The following is a 23,462-nucleotide window of genomic DNA, read 5'->3' as shown; positions in this document are numbered from 1 at the left end:
AGAAAATCTCATTCTGAAACAAACATTAGCTTCATGCAAAAATATCCTTTTGCAATGAAAAGCAAGGAAAAGTTTTAATTTTTAGCCTTGGAAGTGTTTTCTTTCTCTATGATGGACAGAGCAGTTTCAGTACTGAGTGCCACGGAAGGGGTTAATGCGGACTTGGCTGGGTGTCAGTTAAACTTTTTTTCTGGCTCTGTTTCAGGTTTCCCCTTGAGGGGATTTTCCTCTGCTTCTGCATCTGTGCAACAAGACCCTATATAAAGAGCCGACTTTCTATTTCATTCCTCACCGACCCTCACCGGCTTTAAGAGCTCAAGATTCTTCCCAGGAAGCTTCAAGAGGAACAGAAAGAAGCGTTTTGGAATCATTATTTTCTCATAAGAACAGCAGTGTAAATGCCTAAGAAGATGTTTGTGATCTTTGGAGTCTCAAATATACTTTGGATGGTGTTTGCAGTTTGTAAGTTCTTCTCCTTGATTTGCTCCAAATGCTAGCATTCCATTGTAGCCCTGACTTTGACTTCACCTTGTTATGATAATAAAGAAGGGCAATGTGCGTACTTCGTCATTCATGTCCAACCCTTTGCAACCCCATGGACTGTAGCCCACCAGGTTTCTCTGTCCATGGAGTTTCTCCAGGCAAGAATACTGGAGTGGGTTGCCATGCCCTCCTCCAGGGGCTTTTCCCAACCCAGGAATCAAACTCTCCTGCATTTCAGGTGGGTTCTTTACTATCTGAGCCACCAGGGTAGCCCTGGATTTTTAAAGAATCGAAAAACTTAATTTAGCCTAACTTTTAGTGTGCTACTGACTACTGCTATTAATATGTACCATTATATTGTCATAGTTAGAGCAGCAAAGTTGTTGTTTTTTGAATTTTTTAAATGTTGTGTGAGTAATTGGATTCTGTTTCTAGGAAGGACTGTCTCTTTAGTTTCCTACGCTTGATAATGAGATAAAACTTGGCAAGTGACAAAACAACTAATATATGGGCATCAAGGTCAGAAATGAGAATTCTCAGAAGCAAAGATGATTTTAACAACTTCTTTTGGCAGTGACTCCTGAGCTGCCTTGCGTTACTTAGAAGCAGTTTAGGAAAGAGAGCAGTCAGATCTGAGTGTTATACTAGAACAGAGAAGATGGAGTAGAATACTAAACAGACCAGTGGTAAGCTTGTTTTTCTCTTTTTGCCTTCACAGCTCAAGCTATCAAAGTTGACATGTTCCCAGATGAATCCAAGATTTTTGCTCAGATTGGTGACTCTGTTTCACTGACTTGTAGCGCAACAGGCTGTGAGTCTCCATCATTGTCTTGGAGAACTCAGATGGACAGTCCACTGAATGGGAAGGTGAGAAATGAAGGGACCACATCCACGCTGATCATGGATCCTGTTAGTTTCGAGGATGAACACCAGTACCTGTGCACAGTGATTTGCGGGGCTGCGAAACTGGAGAAAGCAATCCAAGTGGAGATCTACTGTAAGTACTTCAGTCGATATTTGATTTTCTCTCCATTTTGCTTTAAAATAAATTTTCTAAAAGGATAATTTTAAAAGAAAAAAAGAAAAAGAATACTCATGTCCAGATTCTTGGCTAGGGGACATAGGGCAGCAAGAAATCCAGAAGACAGCTGAATCTACCACCAGACTAGAGACCCAAATCTTGGCTTTTGTTTCCAACTCTGCCACGAATATGGTGACCACGGGTGAGGTTCAACTTCTCTAGGCTTCAGTTTTCTTAGCCATAAAGTGAAGTTCTCTAAGGTTCTTTTTATTTTATTTGTGTGTGTGTGTGTTTAATTCAATTGGTTTCTTGCATGTTTACTTGTCCATATGTCCAAATGACTTATGAATTCCATACTTCAGGGATTTTCTATTTATTCTTATGCAATTTGGTACTTAAAATTAGTTTAAAGTTTAAGGAGGAGGTATATAATTTAATACTGGGCTTTGGTACAAAAGCTTCCCCCTTAGACAGAAGAAAAATATCTGTAAACTTTTCACTCATTTGACTTCGACAGAGATAAATTTAGAAGGTTTTACTTTTGTTTTTGTTCGGTGCAATTAACTCTTAATGCTCAACAGCTTAACTTTAAGGGTATTTGGAAAATGAACTCGATTTGCCTAGTGAATGTGAATGAATAGCCTGTGTTTACTAGCCTACCAAAATGTATTTCAGTCCATTCTCAATCCAGCAAGAAAGTTAGCAAAAAGGAGTGAAAAAATAACCTGAAATACATCACTTGCATTCTGGTTACTGCTTCTGCCAGAAAACCGGAATCCTTGATCGTCATCTCTTTAGGAAGATCTTATTTGATTATCTTTTCTAATTATTTTGCTTTTCTTTTGCTATAGTGGAGCTCAACTTGGTCCAATAACCTTAACTGATTCTTCAATAATCCCTTATGTAGCTAATGCTTCTCAAGAAACTGTGCTTGGCCAGCTGCTTTCAATTATGCTGGTTGTACATGCAGAGTTTATGTCTGCGAAGCTTTCTGAGGTCCATGAAAGGCTCCCTTATGTAAATACAGGGGAAAGTAGCAGTTCTTACATTATCTGACAGCAAACTATGTGGATTATAGGCACATCTCTTTCAGAATACAAGGAACAAAATTATTGGTGGAAAAATGAAAAGTACTGTTTCTTCACATAACAAATTTTTGCCACTTCCTTTGCCTCTCCTTGCAGGAACCAAACAGTTGAAGATTTAAAAATGAAAATGAAGGCCATTCTGGCTTTAGTTATCTTGCCTGAAGTTTCTTTTGTTCTTTTTTTTTCTTCAAGAGTGTCTGTCTTTCATTATATTTAACAGTCCTGTCTCCATTCCACATTTGATTATAGTATTTTTTAGAGTTGGGACCTTTGTATTCTTCTTATTTCACAGTCTTGAATCAAGCCAATATGTTATCATCATGGCGGTTTGCAACGGAAAGCAGCCTTGTGAAGAAAGCAATGGCTCACTGAACTAGTGCTTTCCTTGGCATTAAAAATTTCAAGTGGGATATTAGTTAGATGTTGAGTCAGGCGTTTGGGAGGCAAATCTGCCTTCCCATAACTTCAAGATTGCCCAGGTGTACGTCTCTGGTGGATGAATGCCTGTTCAAAGCCAATTATTTGAGCTGCTCTTTTCATTTCTTAGCATGTCTTACCTAATAATTATTCTTTGCAATGATATTCTAAGCTTCAGGTTCCTTATCTGTAAGATGAAATATATCTACCCTGACCAAAATAAAAGACTGTGATATAAACACAATGAAAGTCCCAGTAGTCATATGGAATAATAAAAATCTTGGGTTTAAATCCCAGCTTCACCATTACTAGCTGTGTGACCTTAGGAAAATTATGCAAATATGCTGAGTCTATGCTTTCATATCTATGAAATGTGGTACCTATTTCTTAGGGTTGTTGTGAGTATCAAATAAAGTCATCAATGTTAAATGAATAGCACAAGGATGGGCACGTATCAGTATTCAATAAACATAAGTTTCTTCTCCCTCCTTTTACTTTAGCAACATGCAACCCTTTCTACATGAAGAATCAGAAGAACTGAAGAACTCTCTAACAGATTGTTCTGATTTTGAATGCACCCCAAACCATGAAAGGCTATTTAAACAATTCATTCTGCTGTATTAAGATTGTATTCACAAAAATATTAGACTCAGATTCAGTTCAGTTCAGTTCAGTTGCTCAGTCACGTCTGACTCTTTGCGACCCCGTGAATCGCAGCACGCCAGGCCTCCCTGTCCATCACCAACTCCCGTAAGGGACTTTACACAATATGAACAAAAAATCCACATGCATGTACTCGTTTGACTTTTTCAGCTTTCTCTAAGGATCCAGAGATTCATTTGAGTAGCCCCCCAGAGGTCGGGAAGCCAGTCACAGTCACGTGTTCGGTGCCTGATGTTTACCCATTTGAAAGGCTGGAGATAGAGTTGTTGAAAGGCAACCATCCCATGAAAGTACAGGACTTTCTGGAGCCTTCAGAAAAAAAGGCCCAGGAAACAAAGAGCCTGGACGTGACCTTCTCGCCTACTGATGAGGATATTGGGACAGCTCTTGTTTGTCAAGCTACATTACACATTTATGATGATGATTCTCCACCCAAAGTAAGGAAAACTACAAAAGAACTGGAAGTCTACAGTAAGTACTTGTGTCTGTCTATGGGAATATACTCTTGGATGTACACAGCAATAAACTGAGCAGCTATAGTCAAGAAGAAACATGTTTGTAGTTTTTATACCATTTTGATTCACTGAGAACATAATTCTTGTCAACTGCAATAAAAAGCACACCGAATTAAGGTTGAGAAAGTTGAACTTAAGGTATGGATGGCTTCATTAATTGTGATTTTGCTTCACTTAATTTCTCAGTCTATCAAAGGGGAATAATGATAATACCACCTGATTGGGAAGCTTCCCTGGTGGCTCAGTTGGTAAAGAATCTGCCTGCAATGCAGGAGACCAGTGTTCTATCCCTGGATTGGGAAGATCCCATGGAGAAGGGAATGGCAACCCACTCCAGTACTCTTGCCTGGAAAATCCCATGGACTGAGGAGACTAGTGGGCTATAGCCCATGGGATCACAAGAGTCGGACCCTACTTGATTAAATCACCACCACCTGATTGGGTAGTGAGAAATAATAGGCTCAAGTGATAAAATTTTTTAAATTATGTTTTGTAAACTCTTATATCATGCATTGAAATATCAAGGTATAGAAGTTCTACAAGAGCACTTTGTGTGTGAGTGTATATGTGTGTGCACACCTGGACACGTGTGCATGGGGTGGGAGAGAGGAGATGAGATTTGATTGTCTCCATTCTCTCGGAGATGGCTGGGGGATTTGAGGCAGTCTTGTCATCCCAAAGTCGTGTAGGAGTGACTCACTGTGCTCTTCCTAGACTAAAATGCCCTGGTCTTCTCTAGACACCATAGTTAAAAGGAGCATTGCCTTCTACAACATGTTCAGCTGAGACAGAATGCGATGGAAAGGATTTTATCAATGCTTTGAGAAGAATAGTCAGAAATAGGAGATATTTTTCCTAGGAACATAAAACTTGGAAATGAGAGCTATAATTAAGTATCTGAATGGCTGTCATGTAGAAGTGAAATTTGGATTATTCTTTAGCAATAGAGGACTGAACTATGACCGGTGTATAGAAGTTAGTTACAAAGAGAAAGATTTCAGCTCAATAGAGGGAAAACGTTCTAACAATCAGAGCTGTCCAAAAATCACATGGACAATATTTCCTATAAGGCCGTGGACTGCCTTGTGCCCCAGAAGTACTGAAGCTGTCTTGCGTGAACATTTGGCGAGGAAGCTGAGCTGGAATTTGTACCTTACCTGGGAGATTGAATCACATAATTCTAAGGGTTTTTCTTAATTTCTGAGTGTCTATGGCCATCTGAAAACACCAACCATCAAAAAAAGTAACTCCATCAAATCAGTCAGAAACTGGATTGACTAATTTTCATGACTCAGCAATTCTTATACTAGTTTGGCAGAGTAAGTTTGTCAGATTGAGAAAGCTGTAAATACAGTCCATGAGAGTATTTACAGTCGCCCTGTGGGACCATTATGCTGCTTAGCAATGACTAATACTGTGCCCTGCCTTCTCAGTCTCCCCCAAAGACACGGCTATATCCGTGAATCCCTCCACAAGGCTGCAGGAAGGCGACTCCGTGACGATGACGTGTACCAGTGCAGGTCTACCAGCTCCACGGATTCTCTGGAGCAAGAAATTAGACAATGGGAACCTACAGCTCCTTTCTGAGAATGCAACTCTCACTTTAATTTCTATGAGGGCAGAAGATTCTGGGATTTATGTGTGTGAAGGAAATAACCCTGTTGGGAAAGACAGAAAAGAGGTGAAATTAATTGTTCAAGGTAAGCAACAATTGAAAAAGGTGCTGTCATTCAGATTTAAGCAATAGTGAAATAGCTTCAGTGCCAGAAATACTTCATTATGTTTTGAGAGAGTGCGTGAAGTCGCTCAGTCATGTCCAACTCTTTGTGACTCTATGGACTGTGGCCTGCCAGGCTCCTCCATCCATGGAGTTTTCCTGACAAGGATACTGGAATGGGTTGCCCTTTCCTTTTCCAGGGGATTTTCCCAACCCAGGAATTGAACCGGGTCTCCCACACTGCAGGCAGACTCTTTACCGTCTGAGCCACCGGGGAAACCCTCATTATGTTTTATGATGATCCATTTGTCTGTTCTGTACTGTAGCACAATTATATACTCACCTTGCTCATGCTTTTTGGATGAAACCTTTTCTGCCAGAGCTTCCTCGGTTCTGCTGTGTTGGTTCCTTTTCATTTCTCATCATTCTTTCATTGCCTCAGCCCTTGGCTTTCTCTCTTCCTTCTGCCCCTTGTATATTAGTATTCTCAGTTTCCCATGTCTAGTCCTCTTCCCTTGTCACTTCCAATATTTGAGCTATGTATTATGGATATATGCTGTTTACTCTGAAGTTCGTGTTCCTATTCCATATCATCAAAACCTGTTGGTTCTACTTCAAAATGATCCCTCTTAGAATCTGACCTCTATTCTTCAAACCTCTTGCCATAGCTTTACTTCATCATCTCTCATTTGGGCTCCTGAAAGGAAAGTGAAAGTCACTCAGTCGTGTCCGACTCTTTGCGACCCCATGGATAGAGGAGCTGACTGTAGCCTACCAGGCTCCTCTGTCCATGGGATTTTCCAGGCAATAGTACTGGAGTGGATTGCCATTTCCTTCTCCAGCGGATCTTCCCGACACAGGGATGGAACCCAGGTCTCCTGCATTGTAGACAGACGCTTTACCGTCTGAGCCACCATGGGCTCCTGAAAGATATTCCTAAATAACCTTTACTGACCATCAGCTATATTCCAGGCACTTTACATGTTTCCTGTGATCTTTAAGAATGACTAAGGAGTAAGTACTTTGTATTCATTTTAGCAATGAGAGAATAGTGTCTCACAGAGATTAATAATGACTCTTATTTATTGTACATCTAATACTTGCCAGGAGTTTCCTTGCTACTTTATAAATGTTACCGCTTTAGGTTTTGCCACAACCTTATGAAGTGAATAAGCTCAGGCTCAGAATAGTTCCAATTTGCCACATCACATAACTCATTCGTGGCATTTACTGTGATTTTAACATAGACCCGTTTAACCTCCAAACTCCATGATTTTTTAACTATGGCTAATTGTTTTTAAATGGTTCTCCTACTACCATTCTGTCCCCCAACATAATGCCTTGTACTGCTGTTGCTGCTGCTGTTAAGTTGCTTCAGTTGTGTCCGACTCTGTGTGACCTCATAGGCTCCCCATCCCTGGGATTCTCCAGGCAAGAACACTGGAGTGGGTTGCCATTTCCTTCTCCAATGCATGAAAGTCAAAAGTGAAAGTGAAGTCGCTCAGTCGTGTCCGACTCTTATCGAATCCATGGACTGGAGCCCACCAGGCTCCTGCATCCATGGGAGTTTCCAGGCAAGAGTACTTGGAGTGGGTTGCCATTGCCTTCTCCTATCAGAGTTATCTACTTGAACAAGAAGACTGCATGTTTTATATGACTTCAATTTGACCCTAATTGCATATAAATTAAAACTCACATTTCTTAAAATAGTTGCATAGAACTCTTCAGAATCTGGTCAGAAATGACCTTTGCATCTTTGTGGGTGACTGTGTCTGTTTATGCTATAACTTCTGCTTCAAATGTCCTTTCTTTCCTTACCTGGCAAAGTTTTATCCATCCTTCAAGATCAAGCTCATGTCAGCCTCCCAATTCCAGTTTGTGTTAGGCACAGCTAGTTTTTTATCCCTTCATGTACATTCAATACTTCTTATGAACTTGTGTGTGCTTTTGTTCAGCTTCAGTTCACTTCAGTTCAGTTCAGCCGCTCAATTGTGTCTGACTCTTTGCGACCCCATGAACTGCAGCACGCCAGGCCTCCCTGTCCATCACCAACTCCCGGAGTTCACCCAAACTCATGTCCATTCAGTCGGTGATGCCATCCAGCCATCTCATCCTCTGTCGTCCCCTTCTCCTCCTGCCTCCAATCCCCCGCAGCATCAGAGGCTTTTCCAATGAGTCAACTCTTCCCATGAGGTGGCCAAAGTACTGGAGTTTCAGCTTTAGCATCATTCCTTCCAAAGAAATCCCAGGGCTGATCTCCTTCAGAATGGACTGGTTGGATCTCCTTGCAGTCCAAGGGACTCTCAAGAGTCTTCTCCAACACCACAGTTCAAAAGCATCAATTCTTCGGTGCTCAGCTTTCTTCACAGTCCAACTCTCACATCCATACATGACCACAGGAAAAACCATAGCCTGGATTAGATGGACCTTTGTTGGCAAAGTAATGTCTCTGCTTTTGAATATGCTATCTAGGTTGATCATAACTTTCCTTCCAAGAAGCAAACGTCTTTTAATTTCATGGCTGAAATCACCATCTGCAGTGATTTTGGAGCCCCCAAAAATAAAGTCTGACGCTGTTTCCACTGTTTCCCCATCTATTTCCCATGAAGTGGTGGGACCAGATGCCATGATCTTAGTTTCCTGAATGTTGAGCTATAAGCCAACTTTTTCACTCTCCTCTTTTATTTTCATCAAGAGGCTTTTGAGTTCCTCTTCACTTTCTGCCATAAGGGTGGTACCATCTGCATATCTGAGGTTATGGATATTTCTCCTGGCAATCTTGATTCCACCTTGTGCTTCTTCCAGTCCAGCGTTTCTCATGATGTACTCTGCATATAAGTTAAATAAGCAGGGTGACAATATACAGCCTTGACGTACTCCTTTTCCTATTTGGAACCAGTCTGTTGTCCAGTTCTAACTGTTGCTTCCTGACCTACCTATAGGTTTCTCAAGAGGCAGGTCAGGTGGTCTGGTATTCCCATCTCTTTCAGAATTTTCCAGTTTATTGTGATCCACACAGTCAAAGGCTTTGGCATAGTCAATAAAGCAGAAATTGATGTTTTTCTGGAACTCTCTTGCTTTTTCCATGATCCAGTGGGTGTTGGCAATTTGACCTCTGGTTCCTCTGCCTTTTCTAAAATCAGCTTGAACATCTGGAAGTTCACAGTTCATGTATTGCTGAAGCCTGGCTTGGAGAATTTTGAGCATTACTTTACTAGCATGTGAGATGAGTGCAATTGTGTGGTAGTTTGAGCATTCTTTGGCATTGCCTTTCTTTGGGATTGGAATGAAAACTGACCTTTTCCAGTCCTGTGGCCACTGCTGAGTTTTCCAAATGTGCTGGCATATTGAGTGCAGCACTTTCACAGCATCTTCTTTCAGGATTTGAAATAGCTCAACTGGAATTCCATCACCTCCACTAGCTTTGTTCATAGTGATGCTTTCTAAGGCCCACTGGACTTCACATTCCAGGATGTCTGGCCCTAGGTTGTTCAGTTTAACATACATTAATTAAGGTGCCTTGTCCAAGAATTGAAGAATTGTGCTTGGTCCCGGGGGTACAGACATAAAAAGTTACAGTGATTACCTTAGAGGAACTTATAATCTAGAGATTGGCAGATGTATAAATAGATAATTTAAATATTTTTAGTAAGAGCCAATCCTTATGTAAGTGTGTCTTTCCATTAAACTGGAAACTCCTTAAAGTTAGGGACTGGTGTGTGTGTGTGTGTTTTACAAGTACCTGCCATGTAGAGGTGCCCAGTAGATACTGAATGAATAACTTGTGAACATAAATTAAAAACATACTTTTAAAATATGAAAACATGAAATTTGAACTTACATGGCTAAAAAGATACAAATCAAACTCTCTCAAAAGAGGAACCCGTTGGCTTTTAGGTCAGCACTTCTCAAGAAACCAGGAAAAACATTACACTGATAAAAGCATGTAAAGCTAATCTTTCATCTGGAATAACTCTACCCTATGATTAGCTGTATCCCATTTCAATGTGAAAAGGAAACGTGTCCTGGGATTAGGCTTTTCATTTTGCATCACAGGACATTAGCAACTTAAGTGCTGAAGAGAGAATTGAACTTCAGTTATCTTAGACCTGGAAGATCTTCTGGAGAAGTGGAGAAGGGAATGGCTACCCACTCCAGTATTCTTGCCTGGAGAATTCTGTGGACAGAGGAGCATGCAAGGCTATAGTCCATGGGGTCACGAAGAGTCGGACACAACTGAGCGACTAACATTTTTTTCTATCTCAGAGTTACTCTTTCAGGAGTCATGCATTTACATGGTAACATATGCAGCCACTGTAAAATACAATCTGAGACTGTTCACAGGCAGGAAGTAGATCTTTATGTTCTCCATTCTCACATTAGCATATAAGGAATTCAGAAACACTGGTTATTGTTCTGAATGAACTTTCTCCTTCAAAAATCTGATAGCATGTCAGTTTGTTATGGTAATTTGAGGGAAGCATTCTTTGGAAGATACCATAATGACCATGTTAGACAAATCAAACTGAAAAAAATCTTCTGGCATGGATGAGAACCCTTCAAAATGTAGTGCCTTTGGATTATGTATATGCTGTGATTTCTTTTTTCTATCTCTAGCCGGCTATTTACAAGGGCAAGTTTTAGTGAGTTTTCTGTGGAGTCTCTGTCACTTTAAGAGGTGCCCAACCACTCCCACTTTTGCTAGGGGAATAGAGTCAAGATTTAAAATTATTTTTCTCCCTAGACAGTAGTCATCCTAAAGCAGCTGGGGTGCTCCGCGGGGATTGCATTGGCAGTCAAAGAACTTTGCTAGATATTTCAGACTTAGGAGTTTGCCCTGGCATTTCAGCCATTGAAATAATTGTAAAGTATTTTTATGTTGTATTAAGCAAATTTAAGAGGTGGCTTGCATACCACTTTAATGCTTAGATTTTGACTTTTCAGTGTGATTCTGAAATCATACTGATTTCATACTGATAATGGGATTTCAGTATGTGTTTTCAGTGTGATTCTGTGTGACTTTCATGTTACAACTATATTCTGTTGATACAGAAGCTCTAAATACTGGTCTGTTACAGGTAATGTTTCTAGTCAGAAGCCATATTTATATAGCTTTTTTTCAGTACTTTCCTTAGATTTGGTTTTATCTCCACTTGAGGATATTTTGATTTAGTTGTTTAAGTGAGAAGCTGGGATTTTAAATCAGACTCACCTGGCTTCAAGTCCTAATTTTGCCACTTGCACGTTGGGTGGTGTTATTGTTCCTCAAGAAGAAAGGGGAGGAGAAGGAAAAGGAGGAAGGGAAGGAAAATAAGGAAAAGTAGAATGAGACACTGAGAGTCAAGGAGAAGAAGCAAGGATACCAGATCCTGAAGTTGTGTGGATTAAATGAGATAATTTTCATATATGTGAAGTGGTTTAAGCAGTGCTTGACACTCTGGAACCTTATATTTTTGAGCTATTGTCCCACAGTTATAAGAATATGATAAACACATTGAGTGGAGAATGAATTTTTGTTATGAAAAGGTGCCAATCTCTGTCTTGACACATTTTTATCCCTGTTCATTCTGTTGAATGAATGAATCACAGCATCCTGTATGTTTGTTCTTAAAAGATGTGGTTCCCTTCCTGATAGTCCCAATGTGGAAAGGAATAGTATATTCTTGGCACAGATGTTAGATAAAAAGAAGGGAAAAAAGACTGTATATTGAACTTCGGTGAAAGAATTTTATTTTTGTCTTGTTCTTTTCTTCCCACCAGAGAAAATGTTTACTGTTGAGATCTCTCCTGGACCCCAGATTGCTGCTCAGGTTGGCGACTCAGTCATGTTGACCTGTGATGTCAGGGACTGCGAGTCCCCATCTTTCTCTTGGAGAACCCAGATAGACAGCCCTCTGAATGGGAAGGTGAGGAGGGAGGGCTCCAAGTCCACGTTGACACTGAGCCCTGTGAGTTTTGAGAACGAACATTTTTACCTGTGCACTGTGATATGTGGGCAAAAGAAACTGGAAAAGGGAATCCAGGTGGAGCTCTACTGTAAGTAGATTTCAAAACTGTTTACTATTTTTGTTGTTGTTGTTGTTCCCAGTTCCATTGGAAGAAGCGGAATGCAAATCTGTGATACACAACAAGATCTTTGTGTTTAGGAAGGGAATTTAACATTGGGAATGGTTCTCAAATCTCCAAACCAAGGTTTTTGATGCAACTTTGATGTGTATATTGCATATGAATCCAGCATCCCTGATCCTTAGTTTGTGTCTTGTCTATACTCTCTCATCATGGACTTGAACATACTGCATGTCCCCTGCTACCCACCCTACTCTGGTTATACATGGTGTGTACAGAGATGGTTGTCTGTAAAGAGTAAAAACAGTGCCTATTCACATAATGGGGTGGGATGATGAATTATTTGAATTGGAGGGTGAGGCCCAAACCTACTGTTTTGAAGGCACATTTGAAAGCTGATTGGCAGGATGGAGACCTGAGGCAATGGGGAGCAGGAGAAAACCTGGGAGTTAGAATGATCACCGGGGATGGTCAGCACAGCAGCTCAGGTGAAAAAAGAAGCAGAGGATTGCACTGGATTTGAGTATTGATTTATACCACATACGTATACTACACTTCTTGCTATTCCTGTCACCTTAACAAAATCGTAGAGCTTAAAATCTCTATGAATTGACATTGCTGGAATTCCTCAGTTTATAATGAATGAGGACAAGATACACAAAGTGATCAGGAAGTTCCCTGGTGGCTCAGATGGTAAAGAATCCACCTGCAATGCAGGAAATGCGAGTTCGATCCCTGGGTCAGGAAGATCATTTGCAAGAGGAAATGGCAACACACTGCAGTATTCCAGTCTGGAGAATTCCATGAACAGAGGAGCCTGGGGGTCTACATAGCCCATGGGGTTACTTAGTGTCAGACATGACTGAGCGACTAAGCACAGCACACACATTCTGCCTTTTCTTTTTTTTTTAATTCAGAAGAATCCAAGAGAACAATTGTGGATATTTTCCTCCAGAAATCCTGCCCAAACTTGTGTTACCCCTCAGGATTTTGCTCAAAATGAATTAGAGTATGTCTGTAAAGGGATTTGAATCTCTCAAAAGACAGGTTAATTTATCGCTTTATCTTATTACCAAGAGTCCAGGAGCTGCTGATGCAGGCACACTCCCAACAGCAATGAGAACCAGCAGTGAAGCCTTATGGTCACGTGGAAACATTAGAGAATCTGTCACTTGACAACATTTTGCTTCAGGAGAAAAAAATTTTAGCATTGCTTTTGATAACTGTTCTCATCTCACTTTTGTTGATTTGTATCGAGATGTTATAAATATTACTTAGAATCTGAATCTCTTATATTTTTTTCTGAACTACAAGTGTTATTCAAGAAACATTTTAAAACTTTCTGCCTAAACCTGGCCATTCAAAATAAAAATGTCTAAACTGCACGGCTCTGTGAACCCAAGCCTGGGCTCTGAGCTCAAGGAAATAGAAATTCTGATCTCAGCTGGGTGACTTACTAGGTATGATGTCAAATGGCAGACTCTTAGCCTTTATAAGTTTAATGTCTCCCTAGCTATCAAATGCATTCTCTGTGTGTTTTTCTAGCTTTAAAATAAGTTAATACCCATTAGCTTACGCTGTTTTGAAGACTGAGATAATGAATATTAAGGGACTAGCACATAATAAACGTCCAATACATCATGGAAAATATTTAAAATGTTTAAAATATATGTATACTAAGTAAGATGGTGGAAGCTGATATGTCCTTTGAAAAGACTAGTCCTTAGCTGTCAGCAAGACTGTATTACTAAGGAGAGAAGAGTAAGAAGTATATTTATTTCTCAATGATTTGATGTGCTAGGTATTTTTTGTTTCCAGCATTATTTATATTTGATATCATAAATATTTATATTTAATGGTGTGATGCATCTATTAGTAATCATTTTATCCCAGGTGAATTAAAACCTTCATTTTGAAAACTTTGCACTTAATAAAAATTAGTTCTGTTTTTCTTCTAGTGTCACATATAAACCTCATATTTTGCTTGATATTTGCAGCCTTCCCTAGCGATCCAGAAATTGAAATGAGTGGTCCATTAGTGAATGGAAACCCAGTCACTGTAAGCTGCAAGGTTCCTAATGTGTATCCTTCTGACCGGCTGGAGATTGAATTGTTTAAAGGGGAGAGTATTATGATGAATAAAATCTTTTTGGAAGATGTAAGTAAGAAAGCCCTAGAGACCAAGAGTTTAGAGATGACCTTCATCCCCACCGTTGAAGATACTGGAAATGTTCTTGTTTGTCTGGCTCAGTTACCTATTGATGAAATGGAATTTGAACCCAAACAAAGGCAGAGTACACAAACACTTTATGTTAATGGTAAGTACATGTGTGATGCATTCACAATTTAATGTGAATTTTTTTTTGATCATGTTTGCCAGGTAATAGTTAACATGAAGTTCATAGTTAAAAACATTGTGAAATGAAATAATTGAAAAGAAACTACAAAATAATGATTTTATATTTAAAAAATCCCCTCAAACTTAAAACAACTGTTTATTTGCTTGTGATTCTAAGCTGGCAGTTTGGGAAGAGGTCAGATGAGCAGTTTATTCAATATGATATCAGATGAACTCACATATTCATTTCAGTCTGTTGGAAGTTCAGTGGGGGATGGTCTCAGGTAGCCTCACTACAAGCCTGGGCCTTCTCTGGGAGTTCCTGGACCTTCCTTTCTTCATATGAAGAGAGGTAGCATAGATTTAGTCACCAGAGAGCAGGGCTTCAAGAGAGTGAAAATGAAGGTGGCTTCTTGGGCCTAGGCTTGAAAGTCCTACAGAGTTGCCTCTTCCAGGGTACATTGGTCAAAGTTAGTCACAAGGACAGCCTAGATTCAAGAGGTGGACAAATAGAGTCCACCTTTTCATAGGCGATTTACATAGTTCATGTTCATGTTTAATGTACTATAAATGTCAATACACACTATCATTGACCATCCATTTTTGACAACAAGAATGTTTCTATAGAATTTATTTCCATTAGAAAATATCCATGATATGTTCATATTCTACTCTGGATCATTCTGTATAGGGCTTCCATGGTGGGTGAGTGGTAAAGAATCTGTCTGCTAATGCAGGAGACTGGATTCAATCCTTGGGTTGGGAAGATCCTCAGGGGAGGAAATGGCAACCCACGTCAGTGTTCTTGCTTGGGAAATCCCATAAACAGAGAAGCCTGGCAAGCTACAGTTCATGGGGTCACAAAGAATCAGACATGACTTAGGGACTAAACAACAAAAACAATCATTTTGTATCTGCTAAAGTAAATGAGGGCAGAAAACTCCTTTGGTAAAGTTATCAGGGTTTATAAACTGTTCTAATCCACAAATACATAACCAATTTTGCAACACTGATAAAAACTCTTTGGAACTTGGGGTATAAACAGCCAAGCTAACAAGTGTCTTTTACCTTTTCAGTTGCTCCCAGGGATACAACCATCTTGGTCAGTCCCTCCTCCATCCTGGAGGAAGGTAGTTCTGTGAATATGACATGCTCTAGCAATGGCCTTCCAGCTCCCAAAATCTTGTGGAGCAGGCAGCTAAGTAATGGGGATCTACAGCCTATTTCTGAGAATGCAACTCTCAGCTTCATGTCTACAAAAATGGAAGATTCTGGCATTTATGTCTGTGAAGGCATTAACCAGGCTGGAATAAGCAGAAAAGAAGTCAACTTAACTATCCAAGGTGAGCTAAAGTGATTAAATGAGTTATTAGCGCTAGTCTTATTTTGGTTGTGTTACTGGTTTTGAGTAAAGGCCTTTTAAAACAAATTTTCTAAAACAAAATGCACTGAACGTTTTGAAGAGCTCTGCGTGGAAATCTGGAATAGTACTTCTTCATGAACCATTCCAAGTCACTTATCTTTTTTTTTTTTTTTATTTTTAAACTTTACAATATTGTATTAGTTTTGCCAAATATCGAAATGAATCCGCCACAGGTATACCTGTGTTCCCCATCCTGAACCCTCCTCCCTCCTCCCTCCCCATACCCTCCCTCTGGGTCGTCCCAGTGCACCAGCCCCAAGCATCCAGTATCGTGCATCGAACCTGGACTGGAGACTCGTTTCATACATGATATTATACATGTTTCAATGCTATTCTCCCAAATCTCCCCACCCTCTGCCTCTCCCACAGAGTTCATAAGACTGATCTACACATCAGTGTCTCTTTTGCTGTCTCGTACACAGGGTTATTATTACCATCTTTTTCTTAAAATTCTTTCAACCTCAAGTGGAAGGCTAGCTCTAGGAACTGTGCCAATAGTTCCAGTTACACTTATGAGGCACTGATTATGGTGTTGAAAAAAGGATAGGAAGATGTACAAACATATTTTGGAATTACTTAGGGCCCAGGTGGCACTAGTGTTAAAGAATCTGCCTGTCAATGCGCGTTAGATGTAAGAGGTGGGTTCGATCCCTGGATCAGGAAGATTCCCTGGAGGAGGGCATGGCAACCCACTCCAGTATTCTTGTCTGGAGAATCCCATGGACAGGAGAGCCAGGCGAGCTATGCTCCATAGGGTTGCAAAGAGTCAGACATGACTGAAGTGACTTAGCACCTAGCATACAAAATCACCTTATCTAACTGGGTTAAATTCCTCATGGTAATCTCATAAGATGACTGCTAGGATTTGCTTAGAAGCCTAAGAAGGCACTTAAATCTTTTATAAATTCAGAGATTGAGTAGCACTGACCTTTCACTCTGATTCATAAATTTAATGGCACAGAATCACTAGGATGGATTAAGTTAGGAGATCCAGACCTATTCTTGGCAGGATGGAGAGGCAAAACTGAGAACAAAATAATTTCTAGTTGACAGGTTGAAGCTCTAGGCAGTTTTGGGCAAAGTCATGAAGTGGTCAGTTTGGATTTCCCTCATATCTTCCCTTTTGGGGTTCGAGGTCCTCTTCTTCACTAGGGCTGTCAGTTCCTCTCTTATCCTTTGGTATTATTTCCACTAAGGTGTTAGTGACTGTCTTGTTACCTTGTTACAATAATTATTTGTATTTTAAAGGAAAGGAATAAACTTGGAAAAACAATGCACTACCATAAAGAAAGCTCTTAGGATGTAGATTTGGTTGAGGAAAGAGTATCAAGTCACAAAGCAAATAATCTTAATGGGAACCTCACTTATACAATGGTGATGTGGTACCTCCCTCCACAGGTTACATATTAAGAGAGATGTTTTATGTCAGATGCTAAGCCCAAGATAACAACTGGTGTGTTAAGGATTGTAAGAGTCATCTCTGCACAGCTTAATTTCTTGATCTGGAATGATCTAGCTCAAAACTCAGAAGCCTTTTATATTTTAAGAAATAGTTGCATAACTTAGTGACCAAAAAAAAATGTTATTTTCCACATTTGAAATCTCCAACTGTTTTTAAACACCCATTCGTTGGCTAAGGTTGGGTAAGAATTACATTAAGGCTGCAGTCCCCAGACTTTTTGGCACCAGGGATTGGTTTTGTGGAAGACAGTTTTTCCATGGGTTGGGGAGGGGGCTCATTTCAGCGTGATTCAAGTGCAGAAGGGTTCATTCTTCTATGAGACTCTCCTGTTGCCACTGATCTGACAGGAGGTGGAGCTCAGGGTGGTAATGCTAGCCATGGGGCGGGAGTATAAATATGGATGAAGCGCCACTTGTCTGCTGCTCACTTCCTGCTTGTGACTGGGTTCCTAATAAGCCACAGATTGGTCCCAGTCCCTGGCCTGAGGGTTTGGCACCCTTGTATAAGGGACATGAGAGAAGCATGAGATGTCTTCTTTTATTAAAAATATGATCATTTATAAGAATCCAGTAAATGTTTGACTTCTTTAATTGTCCCTCTAAATATTTAATGCAAACAGTAAGCACAAATACCACCTTGACAACTATTGTTACTGTCATTAAATTAATATGGAATTTGTTTCTATTTCATTCAATCAGAGGTATCTTTAAATTCTTTCCACAGTTGCTCCAAAAGATATACAACTTACAGCTTTTCCCTCTGAGAGGGTCAAAGAAGGAGACACTGTCATTATCTCCTGTATATGTGGGAATGTTCCCCCAACTTTGATAATTCTGAAGAAAAAAGCAGAGACTGGCTACATAGTGCTAAAGTCTACAGGTGGTGCATATACCATCCACAGGGCTCAGTTAGAGGATGCGGGAGTATACCAATGTGAATCTAAAAATGAAGTTGGCTCACAGCTAAGAAGCCTAACACTTGATGTTAAAGGTTAGTTTGGGTTTTTTTGTTTCTTGTTATTTTTATAACAGGTCTGAAGCTTGGTGGATTGTAAAGAATTTCAAGGGTTAGATGAATGAGTTGGCAAAATGAAACTGAATTCCATGTCAATTATGGTTATTTCTTAGTGTTTCCTAAAATAATCGTGTACAGGTGTTGTGTCCCAAGGAGTTTAGCCAGGATGCTGACATTTATCATACATCAGTGTAGAATTCCCATTTGCTATTTGAAACACTGACAATTTATCATTGGTCTCTGAGGTCCTGCATATCTTGCGTGTTTAAATGTATTTTCAAAACCTTTCTTTGGGAGTTATAGGGAAACTAAAGAAGTAGAATTGGCACATGGAAAAAGAAAGGTTTATCTAGACCCATTTCCTTCCTACCGGAAGACAGTATCACTCTCTGAACAAGAAGTGACTGCATATTTTCCAGATTGACTCTTTTCTGGATTTGAGAATGATGATCTTAATGCTGAACAATGTAAAGGTGTCTCTAGACTACAAAATTATTTCCTTAGAATATCTAAGCTCCTTGTCCATCCTGCTGTATTCTGATGGAGAAAGGGAGGGAGGGGGCAACGGCCCCAGCAGAGGAATTTCAGGGGCCAGCTTAATTTCAATCCATCTGTGAACTCACAGTAGAATCTGTTGATCTTATTAGTGGAAGTAGCAAGTGTCAGCGTTTATTGCTCAGTCTTCCACGCCTTGAGTGGTAAGCAGCTCCCACTGTGTACTGGAAGCCAAACTTGAAACAAACGTGATTGTAAACAAATACAACTCTTAAGAGCCTTTGGCACTGGACTCCCAGAGACAACAAGTATCAATGTAAAGAGAATTTAAACCTGGGTCAGAAAATGGGTTCAAATTTTACTCATTTCATCAAATGTCTCAAGATTATAAGCTTTACCATGTTTTCTTCACAATACCTCCTCGAAACACAACAATATCCCTTGGATCATGTCACTCAAAATGACACAGGGGTATATATAATCAATGCGTCCAGATTTCTGGATGATTGAGATCTCAGTTATGAGTAGGTTGAAATTCATCTATTCCTATTTAATCCTTGATGTCTCCAGACTACCTTTAATTAAGCCTAGTTCCAGGGACTTGGGTTCCTAACATTTTTATAATTCTTTTTGTAGTCAATGATTCTCTTTTAAAGACATATCAAAGCTTCTTCTCTTCTTTTTAACTTTCTCATACATTGTTGTCTTTTCTAATTGCTTTATTAAGTTGATAACTTTACATATTTGCTATTTTTCACTCATTACTTAAATGAACAATTAAAGCACATCGTGGGCACTCAGCTGCTACTACTGCTAAGTCGCTTCAGTCATGTCCGACTCTGTGCGACCCCAGAGATGGCAGCCCACCAGGCTCCCCCGTCCCCGGGATTCTCCAGGCAAGAACACTGGAGTGGGTTGCCATTTCCTTCTCCAATGCATGAAAGTGAAAAGTGAAAGTGAAGTCGCTCAGTCGTGTCCAACTCCTAGCGACGCCATAGACTGCAGCCTACCAGGCTCCTTCATCCATGGGATTTTCCAGGCAAGAGTACTGGAGTGGGGTGCCATTGCCTTCTCCCGGGCACTCAGCTAGAACCCCCAAACTAAATATGGTTTCAACTAACTACAAATGAATGGAAACAAAAATTTGACGTTTTCCTGGGAATTTTGAACTAGTCATCCTTTGCATTTAGCTGAGATTTTAAACTAATTTTGGTTTATTTTGCTTTAGAAATACATTTGCTCGAATGTATTTCAATGATAGAAATGTTTGGGAGTCTTTAGAATTTTTAGTATTGATACAGTTAATAGAAAACTATATTTGAAGGTTGCCCTGGTAACAAACTCAGCAGCAAAAATGTACTTTACTGCAGATGCCTAGGGGAAAAACCAAAGGCAAAAGACAGTATAATACTTATTAAATTGAAAACAATTGGATCAGAAATACCATTGCCAACCATGTCATCAATACTGATGCCTAAGCATAATTATGATAATGAATACGTCATTAAAATATTACTCTCATACTCTTAGTTCTACTCTAGTAAGGAAAAGTAGAAAAATAGGGTAATTATCATTATGTTTATGATGAAGTTTTTTTTAACGTCAGTAATTCAAAAGTCAGCTTCCTTTCATCTGACCCCAGTGATTCTTTTCTTCTTGGTTGACATCTGGTGGTTAGAAACCTCTAGAAATAAAGCAGTGATTATCAATGTCAAATCATTCATTTCTTCTAGAACAGAAACAATATAGAAGCCTCTTGAAGAAACTTACTATTTATGAGGCCATACTGTGCTGTGAAAACATAAATATAAATAGAGATGAATCGCCAGTAAATACCATGCTGTCTTCTTCAGATGTGCTTATAAGGTTAAAATGTTAAGTACTATTGTAACTGTCAGATGATTTTTAGTGTAGTAGAAAGAGTACTAATTTAAAAGTTTTGTGACACTATTACTTTATGAACTCAATTTATAACTAAATGACAATGACAGGATGTAGAAAGAAAACAATATACATTGCTATTCAAAAGATATTTATTGGGGGAAAAAAAGTTATTTATTGGGTGCAAGTTACTCCAAGCAGTGAGCCAGTTACTAGTTATTGAGTGGTGGATCAAAAGAAACTAGATACATGCCCTTATGTAATTCAGTCTGAAGGAGGGAGCAAAAATTAATAGATAATCAAACACACAAATGTTTAAATATAAGCTGTGATGAGGGCTATGGAGGGAAAATGTAGTGGGTTATAAAAGCATACGGGGGAAAAAATGCATTGTTGTTGTCCAGTCACTTACTTGTGTCTGACTCTTTGCGACCCCATGGTCTGCAGCACGCCAGGCTTCCATGTCTTCACCAGCTCCTGGAGCCTGCTCAAACTCATGTCCATTGAGTTGGTGATGCCATCCAACCATCTCATACTCTATTGCCCCCTTCTCCTCCTGTATGTTAAGATTCCTAATTTAGGCTGGTGGTAATGCAGGTCAGAGAATGCCTCTTTGAGGAAGTAACACTTAAGCAAAAATATAAAGCTATCCAGAGAACTTCATATTGTCAAGAAATGATATAAATGCTGAAGAAGAATAATGTATATTGAGATGCCCTACTTCAGAGATACAAGATATAAAATTTTCTATATATTTCTAAGAAAACCATCAGCAAGAATTCTTTCTCTTATTATCTCGTACATGATGTTTGACTATAATGGTTGCACTGTAGGTATTTCAAGACCTTTCTTGGAGAATTGGTTAGTTATTTTAATTCATTAATAATCAGAGTCCTAGTTCTTTAGTACATACTTTTATTTCCCAAAGCAAACACTCTTGTCCCATTCTTACTCTTCTAAATGAGCCCTAAAAAGTTGCACCCTTCCTTCCATCCTGTTATTGGACCTGCATCTATGTGAATCCAAGTTTGTGAAAGTCAGCAGCTGTCATCTTTAGACTCATTATGACCATAGCAACTGCTAACTGATTATCTGATTAATTCAGAGAAATGTGCATTGGAGTCCTGTTGGTTCTTATCACTGATTTAATTCACTTTTCTTCAGAGAACTAGTGGTACTATTAAAATAAAACTTGTGACCGTTATTATTAAAAAATTTCTTTTTATACAAGACATTAATTGCATCCATTTTGTTATTTTCCAGGAAGAGAAAGTAACAAGGACTATTTTTCTCCTGAATTTCTCGTGCTCTATTGTGCATCCGCCTTAATATTAACTGCCATTGGAATGATTATTTACTTTGCTAGAAAAGCCAACATGACAGGGTCATACAGCCTTGTAGAAGCACAGAGAACAAAAGTGTAGCTAATGCTTGAAAGGTTCTACCAAAGACACTATCAGTTCAGATCCTCGATACTGCTCATCATTCCATGAGGAAAACAGAAACTGAATCTTGAATTCAGTGAACGCTTGGAAAGAAATGGCTGCCTATGGCCTTACTGTGAACAAGAAGCCAAAGGAAAATTTCTGCTTAAAAACTAGGCACTACCACTGAGATGACTGGAGTAATTTCTTGATGTGTATATACAATAACATGATTTGTATATACGTAAAACTATGCTGTAGCAAGGTTGCTTGGAATATCAGCACACTAGAGTCACTATATCTAAAATTATTAAAATGTTGCTTGAACTGACTGTTGTAACTTAATGCATCTTAATATCAACTGGCAGCTGAGTTATGTCATCTTTTTAATATTTTATTTCCTTTAACAAAGTTTTATTCCTATAAAGTTCATGGGCAACAATTTCATGTTGTGTAAAGATGCCAGGGTTTTATATTCTCATAGGCAAACGATAAACCAAGAGGGCACTGGGTTGACTTTCAGGTACTAAACACTTCAACCTATAGGATAATGGTTAACTGGATTTCTCTGGGTGGTACTGACATGGTACGGAGACGTTTTTTGATGTTGTTTGTTCATCAGACTCTTGTGTAATTTTCCCAAGTGGTTTAAAAATTCAACCTCTTTTGATTTTCTTTTGTAAATGTTAGGGTTTTTTGTATAGTAAAGTGATGATTTCTGGAATTGAAAGAGTTGTGTGTTTATTTATTATAAGTTGCCTCCTTTAATCATGTTGTAGCTCTTTTGATAATGTCAAGTTGCAAATACCGGAGAGTTCAAACACACAGAAATAATATCTACTTGAAGTGTGCTCTTCAGATTGCTTTTATCAGAACCACCATGAGAACTTTACAGATATTTACGTATCTTGGGGCCATCCTCATCCTAACCTATTGAATTGAAATACCTGGTTTAGTAGCCTTGGAACCCGCAATTAAAAAAAAATTTTTTAATATAGTATGCACAGAAAAAGTGAATGCAGATGAACATGGACATGTTAAAGGGCAGCAAGTAAACAAGCGAAGAGGTAGAGTGTTACTGTTCTTCAGAGCCTCTTAGATGCCATTCATTGATTGTAGCTCTGTTACTGAGACTTCAACAATATCTTGAATTGTACATTAACCTTTCCCCTCCTTTCTTTGGGGATTTTATACCTATGTATGTTCTTACTCAGTCGTGTCCAACTCTTTGCAACCCCATGGACTGGAGCCTGCCAGGCTCTTCTGTCCATGGGATTTCCAGGCAAGAATACTGGAGTGGGATGCCATTTCCTTCTGCAAGGGATCTTCCCTACCCAGGAATGGAATCCACGTCTCCTATGTCTCCTGCTTTGCAGGAAGATCCTTTACCCACTGAGCCATCGGGGAAGCCCTTATACCTATATAGGTAACCCTAAGTAGAACACTGTTTCGTTT

General features: G+C 39.4%; 1 protein-coding gene across 3 annotated transcripts; it reads left to right on the top strand.

The window, feature by feature from the left end:
- The first annotated feature begins 197 nt into the window (after positions 1–197).
- LOC113889558 (vascular cell adhesion protein 1-like) lies at positions 198–22,737 on the top strand. 3 transcript variants are annotated; one of them, XM_027536385.1, is made up of 9 exons: positions 198–462; positions 1,202–1,480; positions 3,823–4,143; positions 5,621–5,887; positions 11,665–11,940; positions 13,968–14,288; positions 15,385–15,651; positions 17,917–18,183; positions 21,847–22,737. In XM_027536385.1, exons 1-9 carry the CDS (start codon positions 399–401, stop codon positions 22,005–22,007), a joined length of 2,223 nt encoding a protein of 740 aa, XP_027392186.1. In that variant the 5' UTR covers positions 198–398; the 3' UTR covers positions 22,008–22,737. The 3 variants fall into 3 exon arrangements, with proteins under 3 accessions (XP_027392186.1, XP_027392189.1, XP_027392188.1); XM_027536387.1 differs by lacking the exon at positions 198–462 and adding an exon at positions 1,109–1,169 and having other exon boundaries at positions 1,284–1,480; XM_027536388.1 differs by lacking the exon at positions 5,621–5,887 and having other exon boundaries at positions 291–462.
- Positions 22,738–23,462: the final 725 nt, after the last annotated feature.

The sequence above is a fragment of the Bos indicus x Bos taurus genome, chromosome 3 (genome assembly GCF_003369695.1).
Source record: "Bos indicus x Bos taurus breed Angus x Brahman F1 hybrid chromosome 3, Bos_hybrid_MaternalHap_v2.0, whole genome shotgun sequence".
Classification (NCBI taxonomy): domain Eukaryota; kingdom Metazoa; phylum Chordata; class Mammalia; order Artiodactyla; family Bovidae; genus Bos; species Bos indicus x Bos taurus.
The sequence above is the reverse complement of the archived record's forward strand: the minus strand, read 5'-3'. Positions and strand labels throughout refer to the sequence as shown.